Here is a 15763-nt window from a genome sequence, read left to right on the forward strand (position 1 = left end):
CACGCACGAGGGTCCACTCGGCCGGGTTATCTCACGGAGCATCTCCGTCCAACTCTTTCTCGCTCGCACTACACATTATACGCGTACCTACCCATACCTACCTACATTACACTCGCGATGCTGTGTGGCACGTCTCATATTTCATGCGGCCGGTTGTTATATTTATGTATCCATCACACACACACACACACACACACACACACAGTGTATCACGCGTGATATGGGTAGGTACTATACAGATAGGTACGCTGCACAACGCAATAAGACATTCGCGTATAATATTATTAGTCGGCGGCGGTGGTGGTGGTGGTGGTGGTGGTGGTACGCTCAATATTGTACGTACAAAACGTTTTTGTTACAAGTCGTAAATTACATAAACATTGGCTGCACATTATAATAACAATATTATTTTGATTTTTTCTCTACATTTATATGCACACGTTCATACCCAACCCAACCCGGAGTGAGCGGTTGTATACACAGTACGCGCGTGTAATAAGTACACACACACACACACACACACACACACACACACACGCACATATATACGAGTACCTGTGCGTGTAGGTACTTACTCTCCATTCTATGGTATATTATGTAGGTACCTAGAAAGACGCGCGTACACTTAGTACAGAGACCTCCGAGAGATATTATCATACATAGGAACAGCTTTGGGTCGTATTATCATAACTACGCGTCATAATCTAAATAGTATTAGGTAGGTATGTGTTATTACATGCACATTGCACACGCGCACACATTGGTACACCTATATAATAATAATATGTGTGCCGTGTACTCCCGTGTGATGTGTATATGCGTGTTTGTGTGAGTGTGTTCCCGCGGCCAATCAATAACGCACGGTCTTAACCCTGAGGTCACGCGCGGTGAATATTTCATGGGTTTTTGTATTATTTAGTGTGAAAACGACTTGAATCAATCGTCGCGTGTGTATTATATTCGTATTGTACAACCTCTGAATATATTATGTAATTTTCAAAGCACCCGTAAAAAAGTGTATTTTTTTATGTTTTAGTTTTCTTAGAATAAAACAAAATCAATACGAAGCGCAGTAAAAATAATATGAGTAAAAATGGATAATGAAAAAAAAATTATGTTCTGAAATCGCAGTAGCCAGTATATATGGGTATAATACCTATATTATATATTTTATAAATTAAAATCATAATTCTCATTTCCGGCCAACCCTCCGGAAGGGTCTAACATAATAGGAACATGCCTACGTGTAGACTTGTACTGTAGGTACGTACTATATAGACGCAGCTATAAAGTAAATTACAAAATAACAAAATTCTTGATCCATAAATATTAAATGAAAAAAGATAGATGCCTGTCTGGCTGTCTATGGTAATGTGGTATATAAACAATAAACATCATAATTGATTTATAAGGGTCTTGTACACCTGCTCCAGTGTTTTTTCTAGGAAATCATTGCCAGCAATAATAATTTTTGTTACGATTTTTAAATATATCTTGATATAAAGCTTTGTTTAGTAAAAAAGTGAAAAATATGCACTTATAAACTATGACTCACCGTACACAATTAACTTATTATTATTTACCTGCAACACTTTTTAACCACTAACTTCGTAGTATCCAAGCTTTTGGTTCGACAAAATGTGTAATATAAATGGTATCATATAGTTCCTTCTTACGTTAAGTGCCATTCATTGTGCCATCGTGGTGTTCATCAAATATTTCATTTAAGAATTCTAGGAAATATATTATATTCGTGCTATTGTAAAGAAAACAATAAAACAATAAAAAATAAAATATGGAAATTCGTACTGAAATATAAGTACATGGGGACCTTCGTGAGTCGTGAATCAAATGCCCTCTAACTTTAATATTGTCTATAAGTACTTGTTTAATATATTATGAAAGGTTAATAATTTATTCATAGGGTAATATATATATTATTGATTTTTTTTAAATAGGTTAAGTACTTAGCAATAAAGTAATAAAAAAAATTATATTTTAATCGCTTCAAACCGAGGTTTATAACATTAAACGACGATTGGCTGCAGAAATCTGATACCGTTATTATTGGTTATACACTTTTACGTTTATAAGAACGGTCCTTTATTGTAAAACAATTGCGATACTATAAAATTATATGAAAACAAGTATGAATTATGTTTGTTAACATTAATATTAATGCAATTTAAATAATGGTAATTAATTTCAATGGTCATTATTTTTAGATACTTGATACTCATAATTTATACATAAACATATATATTATATATATATACCTAACCTAACCTAACCTTATATATATATATATATATATTAATATTTTTAAAACAAAACAACTGATGCATATGTTGAAGTAGAGGTTTTACACGCTCTTTTCTGTTTTTTAATTATTTGCTGGTTAATAAACGTATATAATGTGCCGTCATAACAATATAAACTATTTATACCCACTATAGTATTATATAAGGTATTATTATAATTTATATGCAACAAAAAAAAAGATTTTATTCTCAGTTTGGTTTCGGTCCACGTACAAGTATACATGATAACGTATGTATTATACATTTATTTTTCATTGAACTTATTCCCACACTATAGATATTTAGCCAACGATATAATTATGCAAAACGGTCTAAAGGTGACGTGTTAATCATCGTAAGTATACCACGGCTAGGTAGCTTATAAAACCAAACATTAGATCAGTTTAGTACTTAACAACATTTATAATATAGACGTATCACGTATAGGATATGTCTAAATGTCTTGTACCTAAATAACTGTGCTACGGTGGTAGGTAGGTCCGTCATGTAGAATGCGAAAGTTTTTGTGATATATTATAATAATAATATGTACCTACCCACACTGCAATACGTTCGGCGAGCCATTGCGAATATAAAAACGATTCTTATTCGATTGCATATTATAAATCGTCCTACGGGCATTCAATTAAGGCAAACCAAATATTAAGAATGAATGTTTTCTTAAATGTCTAAGTCAAACGGATTATCAATATATCATATTGATATCATATTTATACCTAGGTAGGTATTTGAAAAACATACTGTATAGCAACATCTAAAACAGTATAATAACAGTAGGTATAACAGTATATAATGCAGAATAATTAAAATTAATTAAGTTCATACTATATATATATTACATAATGTGACGTATACAACACAATCAATCAACACAACACTGGTAATAAGACGATAAAGCACGTCAAACGATATTATTATAGCCCGTTTTCGCTGACCCGCAATAATGAAAATTGGAAAAATCGACTTAATGCCTTTTAATATAACATAATATAATAGGACGCCCACGATATTCCGTTGTGTACACAGCGCGTCACGACCGAGGTAATAACCACGAACACGGTCGTGACGTACGAACGCTCGAATATCATGAGCTTACATTACTATTATTATTATTATTATTACACGACGACGATGATGGCCGCAGCGGTGGTCGTCGAGCACAGCTATACGGCCGCAGCGGTCGAGCGCGTGCAGCGGGGGATGGTAACGATATGATATGTCATCGGCAAAAACGAACGGCCGCTTTATCATATTTGTATTACGATAGTATATGACAAACGACTGCAAACGAACAACAGACGCCGTCGCGCAATAATTATTGTCTGCAGTTCCCGTTAACAAGTGCGGCGGGCGACAAACGAACGGGACGAACCGCGTGCACACACACACACACACACACACACACACACACACACAGTCGATATAATAATAATAATAATATTGTATTATTTAGCGGGCGCGCGCGCGGCCAATTTAACGGCGGCGGTGGCCAGTGGAACGGACAGAAAGACCGCGCGGTAATTATTCAAACGCATCTCCTTACAGTCGCGCGCACGCACACGCGTGCAATCGCCCTCTGTTGACTGTTCACGTGCGGACGACGACAACAGCAGAGCAGGAACAGAGCAGCAGCAGCAGCAGCAGCAGCAGCAGTAGCCGCGACGGGACGGATAGCTGCAATATTTTATAATAATATTATTATTATTATAGAACTGCACGCGCGCACGCGACCGTCGTCACAATAATAATAATAATAATAATAATAATAATAGTAGTATACGAATATTTTCCATCGCCTCAGCGACGAGGTGCGGCGCGTTCTCAAGACAGTGTGCCCCGCGGCCGCTCCACATTCGGCGTGCACGCGCGGCTGTCGCTCGGTCCGTCCGGGGCTGCACCGGCGCGTCCCCGCGATAATTCCATTCCTCGTCGCGCCGCCGCGGGCGGGTTTATCGGAGATAATCTGCACATCGCCGGCGACCCCGCGCGCGCGCGACGATAATAATAATAATAATATTAAAATCAAAATTATATTACATAACATTATTGAAGTGTAACCGGGTTATCGCGTACGTTATTACTATATATTTAGTGTGGCGCAGTGTCCGCAAAGTCAAATTATATGAATCGACCTGCACCCCCTCCTCGAAATAGCTGTGCGAGTGTGTATATTATAGGAAACGCGTGTGGGAAATTTAATCGAGCGATTTTTTTTTCTCTGCAGCGCCCATGAACGTTTATAATATATTTACCGTTTCCTCCACTTTCTCGCCCCTCTTCGACCCCTTCAGCCGTCGATTTATCGTATACCTAATCGTGTTCCGTCGTCGTACATTAATCGTGTTATTCATTTCATATTATCGAAGGAACTTGCAGTCTTTAACACTAGCTGCAGGTTATTGTATTGGAAAAAAACATTGGTATATACGTGTTGAAGGCAAGGAGGAAATTACGATTTTCCTGCCAATTGTAGGTATAAATTGCCAATGATAAAAGTATATTTTTTCGAATATCAAGTCATATATACCTACACTCGGAGAAAAGTGTCTCAGGTTTAATGAAAACCGACAGTACCTACATTTAAAGAAAAATTGTGATGATTTCGAGCCTATGAAATTTCACCATAAAAATCAATCAATGCATCGATTTAAGAAAATCAGAAAATTAAATCATTTAATCAAAAAAAAAGATACTTAAATTATGTACGGCGCGTAAAGATATAAGTAGGAATAATAATGCATCTGTTGTACGCATGTAATCTTTGTGTATAGGTATCTGCAGCAGTTTGTTATTATTATATCATATTATGATACAACATAAACTTTGCACAAGATCCACAAAACGTATAATAATGCGCAATAACTAATAACAATATTAATATATTACAAATAAAAAAAAATTGAATATCGTCGACTCAGGCGCGGGGAGTGTTAAATGGCGGTCATTATCACTCCCTTTTAATAGCTTAAAAATTATGTTAACGAAACCCTTTTTAAGTGTTGAACGATAAAAAAATCTGGTTCCAACGACACGTTTTACCGAAAAAAAGGGTTTAAGGTCAACTTTACAATATTTACAATGTACGTACATGAGGATATAAATAAAAAAAACCAAAAATTGTTTTTATTAATATCTGCAAAAACAGTCACTCTGAGAGGCATTTTTATAACGATCTTCAAAAAAAGAGTGAATGTTATTTTTAAATAATAATATATTCTCAGCGCCCTCTTTAATATCCACATGGTTTGCAACAAAATATAATTTCATTTCTATTAGGTAGGCGTATTAAATGTAATCGCACGCTTTTGATTAGGAAGGTGCATAATATAATGTCTATGTTAATTATATACTTGTAATAATTATTATTATTTAGATTCATTTTAATAATAATTAGGCGTTTAAATATAGATACCTCGGGTATACTGACCTAACCTACACTTGCAGAAATGCAGTATACTACGTTTATTATATACTATATGGTATAAACTAATTACATATGGTATAGTTGAAAAATAAAAATTAACTGAATGTTACTACTATACTTACATTTTTCGATTTTAATGAAAACGATTTTGGTTGTTTGGGTTGAAAATAGTGTTTTTGATGTTCCCGGTAACTATATACTACGTCTATATACCTGTATATTTATTGCGTAACTGCGGACCAATAAATCCAATATCCGTGAGATTAGAAGCGCACACGGAGGATACTGCCTCTGGCGCCTATAAACGATTTTTGCGCCATCTAATTTAGTTGTGTTTTTTATCGACTATAAAATATATAGTAGGTAGCACCTCACAATTTTAACACATTCTATTTTACTTTTTTCGTATACATATAATAGTCTATCAAAAACAACAAATATTTTTGATTTTATGAAGGGAATTCGGTATATATATATATATGATTTCTAGTTATATGCCTGTGACGATACAATTTGTCTATTGTGTGTTCTCTTTAAACATACACGCCCATGATGCCGACCTGTGTTTCGGGCGTTGGCCTAAGCCGCCCCTTTAACGCCGCTGCTGTTCGCAATCACTTAATAATTTCCATTACTTTTTTTTTTTTAATGAAAAGTCAATATTAAACGTGCAGACGAGTAATAAAATATGTTCTTTCTTAATATTTCTAAAATATTTTCAATTATATTATTACCTATAAAAACAATAGAATATCCATAAATTATCAATACTTAAATTAGGTATAACACTTATATATATACAGGTATTATGTACCTGATAATAATACAAAAGAATGATGAAAATTGCGTAAATACATTATATACAATAGTACTAAATATAGTCAATATGTTGACTGCAAAAGTTTAGTCCTTCTGTTTCAAAACCGGGAAATATAATTGTCTAATATAATAACATAAAAAATAAAAACGAAGAGGCCTCCCAGCACTAATCAGTATATCAGTTATATTAAATGCAAGTACATATGGGTACTATAGGCTATGAATATTTGGATGAACACTTCAGATAAAAGTTCTAATAATGGTTTTACACAAAATATTAAATATTAATAAGATTAATATACAGAACATTGTATCGGTTTTTAATAAGAACATAATTTCTTAATTGTTTGATGTATACCTACTTGTGCACTGACCATAATGATCAAAATGTAGGCATGTATAAATTGGCGATATGCATTTGATACAAATATATTGTGTTATCTACAACCCAGTAAAATTGTCTGGAGAGTAAAATTCACCTGTTGCACTGGTCGACACTTCAAACAGTAGGACGTGCATCAATCGCGGCGATGACTATTTAATGTATATAATATAACACACATTCTGCGATGATCCCTTGGCCCGCTCTGTATACAACTCGGTTAACGAAAACAGCACAAAGCGCGAACGTTGAAAACCCGTAGACGGCCGGCAACCCGATAAAGATATTTGTAATTATACAAATATAAAATTAACGATTCTTGTAGAATACATATACCTACAAATATTTATGAATTGTAATATTATACAGAATTAATAAAGTTGACCTAGAGAAATTTTGTTCAAAAATGATTTTACAATAACAGGTACCTATACCCATAAATATATATAAATTGTCGTCAAATTTGAAATAGCTTTAATTGTGTGGGTAATGGATAAGTTATAAAGCAAATTGTGTTAATAAATTGTTTACATTCATATACCTACTATTTAGTAATGTTAACTTTAAAAAATTATACTATTTATACAAATTATAATTTATAAATATATATATATGTACAAAGTTATGTATGATACATACCTTTATACTTATATACTAATATAGTAATATATAGATGATTTTAATTTAAATTTTTTTGACTAAAGACCATGTACAATAAATTATATAAAACGGTGTTATCCATGTACATATATATATTTAGTAGTACCTACTATAATATTACCTATATTATAAGAAGGCTATTTGACGGTACCTATTCAACAGCTTATAATCATGCAGCAGGTTTAATTGTTATAAACCTTGTAAGTGCGGTATTGAGATGATTTCGCTTTTGTTTTTCAAAAATTAATTAATAATTTTTTTTTAAAGGTGCGTAGAACGCCGGTTTGTGGGACTAATCAAAGTGGTGGTTATATAGTGTGGGTGTAGTAAACGACTAATTATTGTTGAGCCAATGAAACGGCAAGACTCGTTTAAACCGTCTTTCCTTTTTTTTTTAACACGGCTATAGATACATTTTTTTTCATAAGCCAGATTTTTATTAGTTATACAGCACCAGTCTTAAACGATATCTCGACAAGTCTACAAGTTCGTGGGTTTTACGTGATTGCTTTTTCCCTCCAAATAGTTGTAGTGATATTATACACACCACACACACACACACACACACACACACACGCATATATATAATAATAGTGCGTATAATCGGTTGTCGAAATGACCACACTCGACATGTCGTATCCGTACAGCAGTTATCATTTAGCCGAAAATTGCAACGCATTGTACTGTGAAAAAGTAAGACTATAATAATATTTATCCATTCAATAGTATAATTATGTATCATCTGAATAGAAACATATACCTATACATTACATAGGTTTTTAAATATTATAAATGGTACCTATAGCTATTGCCTACCTATGTTTACAGCCCTATGGTGAATTTAAGTATATTATACGACTATTACTTTTGAGTGTGAAACACGATTATTCGTCTTAATATTTAAGTTTAAAGCATTACTTCTTTGAGATACACTTGTATCAAGACAATATAAAAGTATAGACAGTTGATATAGATTCTCTAAATCAAGCCGGAATCATCGATAAGTACAACGTACGTTGAGTAAATAAATATATGTATGCATACACACTATAGATACACACACTATGTATATACAATATGGGCATTAGGTGTATATGTTATATTGAAGTTATAGTTACTTTTGTTAACCTGTACCTACTGAATATTTGACTTTTGACTATAATTTATTTGTGGTATTATCATTAGCTAGGTTTAAACATCTGTGTAAAATATTAAATAGTTATTAAAAGTATACTACATTATATTTCTTAAATGTAACACGGTATAATTGTCATCAGATTACGTGGGATATAAGTACCTATATTCTGTAAGTATTTTTTAAATAGAACGAATAACTAAATATTTTTAGTACATATAGATATTAAACCTATAGGTGTATTGTATATACAATTTACAAAACAAAAAGTAATGATACATTTATAATAAACGTATAATAGTTTTTAAGTCTTAATCGATACTGAACCATTACAATTTATTTAATTTTATGAATTCAATAAGATTAATTATTCATCGTACAGTTGAATTCCTACGATTCCTTTTGTCACTAAATAACAACAATATTTTATATTTAAATATTCATTATGAGTAAATCTTAATAAAGTTAAAAAGTATAACTATGGATAATTATTAATTAATACGCTTCTTTACAGAAAAATCGTGTCTCTTAAAATCATATTATAAAAATTTTAGTAGTCAAAATCACATTTAGAATAGAATGGAAAGCTTAAAAAATCATCAATACAAAAACTCGTTTTTATATTTTAGCTGTTATTTTTACTTATTGGTTATTATAGGTTATTTGTATAGACTTTATGGAAATTAAATAAAAATTAAATTAATTGCGAATATAATAACTCATTAAATCTTGGTTTTTTCAATTCTAACAACTTTTATAATATAATAATATTAATATTGATTGAATTTTTAATCGAATTCTTTTTTTCCATTATTACCTAATACGTAATAACTCATAGTGTTACATGCATGTATTATTACAACGAGTATCGTATTAGATATTAACAAGTATCAAGTACAAACTCACATTTGCTATACACTTAAACTGTATAGTGTATATCAGTTATATACATATATATTATATCCTATATCCACATATATGTTTATAATATCTATATAATAATAGGATTAAAAGTGCATATTTCTATACATAGTTACCTTGTATGAGTATTATAAATATTTATTTTAAAGACTTTTTTTTTTATTCCAATAATATTAACCTGATCGTTTGTAGGTATATGCAAACTGTAATACTATTTAATATTTGTCCATTTATATTTACCTTTTGTTAATACTATTATTTTAAAAAACAATTTGTTAGTGTTTTTTAACAAGTGCGCACACAATGTAACTGTTAAACGGCGAGTGTACCTATTATGTATATTTAAAGGTAATAATAATAATATTTTTATGTATAAACATTAAATGTAACCAGTTATTGTGATTTCTGAACAATGTTGTGCGTTTGGCTCACGGGCAAGAATCAGTGCAAAACCTATCATACATTATATATATTTATTAATGTTTAATATACTCCTACACTCGCCATATATATATATATACCGTGTCATAATATAAGTATCTACTTTGTGGCGCCTTGATATTATAATATATTTTCTAGGATGTAATATAAAATGATGAATTTATAATTTTTTTTTTTATAATAATTTATCGTACCTATACCTATACTATATATATATACATCAACATTATTTATTTCAAAATCGTCCATGTGCACATAAATAATTATACATACGCATATGCGTCCCTATATATAATAGTTATTACTCTATATTTGCAAATGATCGATTGAAATATTAAAGTTTACCGTTCTTAGCTATATATAATATATACGTCCATATTATTATACCTACACCGCGCCGCGTGCAGTATATGCGTGAACTAAACGGGCATATTAAATTATATTTATGGGCTCATAAAACTGAAATCAGTCGCGGCCTTGTTTATGCACCGATGAAATTTATGACGCTAGCTCATTAACCCCCCCCCCCCCCCTACCATCTACCCTTATACACAACCATTGAGCTCCCCAAATTCTCTCGTATCCTCTTAAGTTTTGATAGAATATAAATCAACACGCGCGCACCAGATATAGTACATTGTCAAAGCCTTTTTTATATATACGTATATAAATGAATTATTATAATCGAAATCTATTTGAAAAACCATAAAATTTGATTAATTATATATGACATAAGTATACATTTATATTTTATCACAACTCTAAAACGTAATATATTTATTATACCTACTCTCTAAAGTTAAGACTTCAGATTCATTTTACATTTTGATGCTATTTAAAAAAAAAAAATGGTCTGTTTAGGTACTATTTAAGCACAGATCTGCAGTTGTGCAAACAAATAAACTTTACCTGTACTGCATGTACTCAATTAAATGTGATGACGGCAATACAATTTTATAATCCGATGTAACTTATGATGTAAGTCTATAATTTTCCTAAACCACAATAAGTTGTATATAGGTACATTTTAAAATTACTCTAATCGAAAACTGAAGGTTATATAGTTATGTATCCTAAACACTATAATAATTGTATTTTTAAACTAATGATGTAAACATATATTATATTATGGTATTTTCTCAGATATTTTTGTAATTTGCTTATGTTCCTTACGTTTGTTGGAAAATAAAATTGTTGAAAATTTTACAAAAATTAATAACAATACCTACACATTATTTTATTCTTTCGCAGCCTATAAATAAACTCAAATTAAAGTTTTTAACCAATAAACTAAAATAATATATAATTTATTTTGATTTATCATATTTTTACGTAACAACAATTATTAAGTTTTCAGTTATAATGTATTTTTCGAATAAGCAACAAAATGTAAGTTAAAACGTCGTTGTTGAAACAAATCGTAAGTGATTTAATTTTAATCAAGTTAAAAATACAATTTATTATATAATATAGAGTTTTAAATTATAAAATATAAATTAAACTCGGTACATGTTGAATGTTATATTTTTACAGCTAAATTTTTTTTCTCTATACTGGCTACAAAGAACACCTTACCTATTATGCAGTATAAATATGCATTTGTAAAATTCAACAATTTATGTTTTATAAGTGCAGTTCAATATGAACCTATATTTAAATTTAATGACAAATAAGAGCTATAACAATATATAAGATATTTAATATTTATGTATCCATTCAAATACTATAATACACATTATACATCATGCATTTTTATTATTGTCCTAAAAATAAATACTTAATTAAATCACGTAAATTGGTCACTTCCTCCCTATATGACATATTAATAAGCATTAACTATATACAGACATTATAGAGTCAAATGTACCTAGTTATTTATTATTAATGTTTTGACGGGACGATGACAAATATTATATTTTTTGATTACATTTCGAGCCCCTCATCCGGTAAGACATTTTAAATGCATAATAAATATTGTGATATAAATACTCTATAGTCTATACTATATAGATATATATGATAATGAAAATTACTTTAATGGTGGTTACTTTGTTCATTTCCGTTTTGGAAGTATATATACTACAAATAGCCATCATATTATACTTGTGGGCTTCATCAGACGTGGGCGAAATACATTTCGTTTGGCGGGGTGGCGCTTGTTTATAGTGCCGATTATTGCTGTAGTCGACGCGACGACTTTTCACTACGGGCCACACACACAAGTCATATAGAACGTCATGGTATGCTGTTTCGGTAATATACTATACAAATGATTAATTTTATTTTGGAAAAAATAGATTATTGAGGGAGGTTCAATGTGTTATTTAAATTGCACAAGGCTACATTTTAGGGTCACGACATTTTAAAAGTATAGAACTTTACCATACTGCTCTTATTATGACTTCACTGTATATATATAGTATATTAGTATATATATATACATACTGCTATATAAACATCTATTATAGAGCAGAGCGAATTCACCGTTTTTTTCTTCTAATCATTAACTTGTGTATATATATAATACAGGTACCTATATTGTTATTTACCTCTATGCGTAGGTAATCGCATGTCGCATGTGTATGTATCGGTATTCGGTATGATTATCTCGTAATAAGTTGTTTTTCTATACTGATACAGGTTATATATAACTAGCTGATACCTACCAAATGTATTTAAACGCTATTATAAACGTGATGTATATTATACACTATTATGCTGAAACTGTAAAATATAGCAACTGCAGTATACCTACTATATATATTATATTTTAAATATCTATCTACAACTAGGCACATCTACTACAACTTCTACAATATAATTACAATCGTATAAACTATAAGATAATGTTAAAACGTTTTATAAGCACGTACCTATACCTATATGTCGCTTGGGTATAATATTATAAGATTAAAATGTATAATGGCTGTATAGTTTATGTTACAAATAATTTGTTATTGATTGGTGTATATTATATACATATAAACACACACATACACTAATTTGTTCGGTCATTAGGTTAATCCTCGTGATTCACGCCCCGGGCCTTTTTTTGTTTTTGGCGAAAAAAAAAACTCCTAAGCCCAGTCGACTCGTGTATAGATAAAACTCGTCTATCATTAGCGCGGCGGCGTGTATATTACGATGTAATAATGGTCAGTTGTATATGTAGGAGGTGTGAGTGTGTGTGGCGTTTAAAATGTGTTCAATTAGTCAATAATATAATATATAATATACACATATACAGCAGGTACCTATATACACCTATATATAGTTGTATTTATACGCATCGGGCGCCTTGTCAAATATAAGTCCAATGTGCTCTTTCTTCCTATTATTATTTTAGCTTCGTATATACACACTCATAGTATATACACTGCACTATGTTATTATATAATACGAAAACATCCAATAACTATATACTTGCATATGTATATATATTATACATGTATATAAGTGTTGTGGCGCACACCCATTTAAATACACACTCGGTGCTTAAAAGTACTCCGCCCCGCGTTGTATATTACATCGCGGACTGCTTGCGTTTAATATATAATATAATATGCGTAATGTGTGTATATAAGTACACATCGTCGCGCCCCGTCGGCAGCCGTCCGCGTTTCCCTAATAATCGGATATTTTTACTCACCTCGCCAAGTTAAACGCGTTCGCACGTGTCACCTCCGGTAGCAATCTGTTACCGCAATCCCGTCAAAAATTGCCTATTGTCTACGCAACTGTAATAACAATAATAAAAATAAAAACAACAATAATACTATGATATATATACTTACTATATTTACTACGTTACACATACCTGCAGTAATACACCCGCCGTATAGTCTACCTTATATAATAGGTTGTAGTTCAGTGGACTGTGCAGGGTTCTATAATGCAGTCGTAATATATTCAGCAGAATGGAATGGACTGAATGCGTTGACGATGTTATATTATCATTGGGACAGAACAATTAAATTTTGTTTACAAATTAAAGATTTTTCATTTTGATTTCGTTCCTGCATAGAAAGCCTTGCCATATTTTCGACGTGGTAAAAATAAATTTAAAATTAAAATAATTATACAGGTAACCTATACATTATAAAGTTTTATTGTAAATTCGCAATTACTATCATTTCCAATGATTTCTATAGTACAATTTTATTTTTGTACATGATCTAAAGATACATATCTGTGAAAAAATTGCGCTTTACACGCAAATTGAATGATATTTGGTTTTTTTTTTATTGAATCAAAGCATCGGAAACTATGGCCATTGCATTTTGTAGCAGGATTACAGTTGGTTTTTAGATCCACGTATGTATATATGTTGGGAGAGAATTCGTCGCAAAAACCATGATGGTCACCCATCCGGGAGCACATTAGCGACTGCAGTGGCCTGCAACCACTATGCCACACCAGACCTCGGTGTTTTTATTATATTTTTATGTATTAATGTATGGTAGGTACTTACAGACTACAGTATATCATATAATATATACCTACTTATTAATAATTTCAAAGTGCAAAACATTTCGGTTAAAATATTGTTCTTGGTCCTGGAACACGTTCATGTACAATAAAATAGTATCCAATTTGTCGTTTTCCATCCAGCACCTTATTCATTAAGGAACGCTTAAACCAAAACAGTCCAAAAGTCATCCGATATTATCGACAAAATAACAAGTGGATATGATATATAATAGTGTTGTTTATCAGATGTACAAAATATTTACTACATAAAAACAAAACACACGGCACGTGTAGGTATATATATATATATAAGTATATTTATTATTTATATAAATCTTATAAACATTTATTTTTTTCAAGATTAAAACCTAAAGTTTTTTGACTGGTGATCTTTGCAGTCGTCACATATACTTATATGTATATTGATATGTGTGTTCGAATTGTTTTTAGATAGTTTGTAACACTAATCTACCTATGTATATAATAATGTCTGTCTGTCTGTCCTTTAAGCCTGTCTAAGCGACTAGACCGATTTTGTTGATATTTTTTGTGTGTTTGAGAGATACCCTGAATGATTTAGATTCATAATTGGACCTGGTAGGTCCAACTCGGGGAGGTGCCTATCGGGGATTTTGAGATTTTTTAAAGACATTTTTGTTTATAAATAGTTGCTATTGGTTATAGGAGAATTATAAATACATTTGGTAGAAATGAGTATTTTTTTTTTGTTTATTGGTTGCAATTGGTTAACCGAGCAGATCTGTTATAAGCATGCCTCAAATCAAATTTTCGCACATTGCCTACCAAGGTGGCTGAGTTGTTCTTATAGCCACTCATCGGTGGGCAAAAAAAAAAAAATAAATAAAAAAAACATATTCATATAGAGTACGCACTAAGCGTAATATACTGCTCGCATTATCGCATATCGAATCTCATATATTATAGAGTTGGTATTTTCAACGGGCAACAAAGTGCACGGGATTAGCTAGTATTTTATGTATAGTTGCAGTATACGCATACACTATAAAGCCATTTAGCAACATAAGAATTGGGAGACACAATATAAATTATTAGTTACCGTTTTTTGAATAATAAACTATACATATATATAATATGTTATATTATCTTCATAAAACGAGTCCTCAATATATATATCTAATAATTTTTTTGAACTTCCAAATGTTTTGATA

At 31.2% G+C, this 15763-nt stretch overlaps 1 protein-coding gene across 3 annotated transcripts in view; it reads left to right on the forward strand.

Moving 5' to 3' along the window:
- LOC111037760 (transcription factor Sp8-like) overlaps positions 1-15763 on the forward strand; it is a 69815-nt gene that overhangs the window by 29911 nt on the left and 24141 nt on the right. The window contains exon 1 of one of the 3 annotated variants that reach the window (XM_022320514.1): positions 8051-8299. The exons of the other annotated variants lie outside the window; for them this stretch is intronic. Within the exon in view, the coding sequence (XP_022176206.1) occupies positions 8222-8299 (78 nt within the window). The 5' untranslated portion in view covers positions 8051-8221. Of the gene's footprint in view, positions 1-8050; positions 8300-15763 lie in introns of those variants that run through there. 3 annotated transcript variants of the gene reach the window in all.

The sequence above is a fragment of the Myzus persicae genome, unplaced genomic scaffold, assembly GCF_001856785.1.
Source record: "Myzus persicae strain clone G006 unplaced genomic scaffold, MPER_G0061.0, whole genome shotgun sequence".
In the NCBI taxonomy this organism is placed as follows: Eukaryota; Metazoa; Arthropoda; class Insecta; order Hemiptera; family Aphididae; genus Myzus; species Myzus persicae.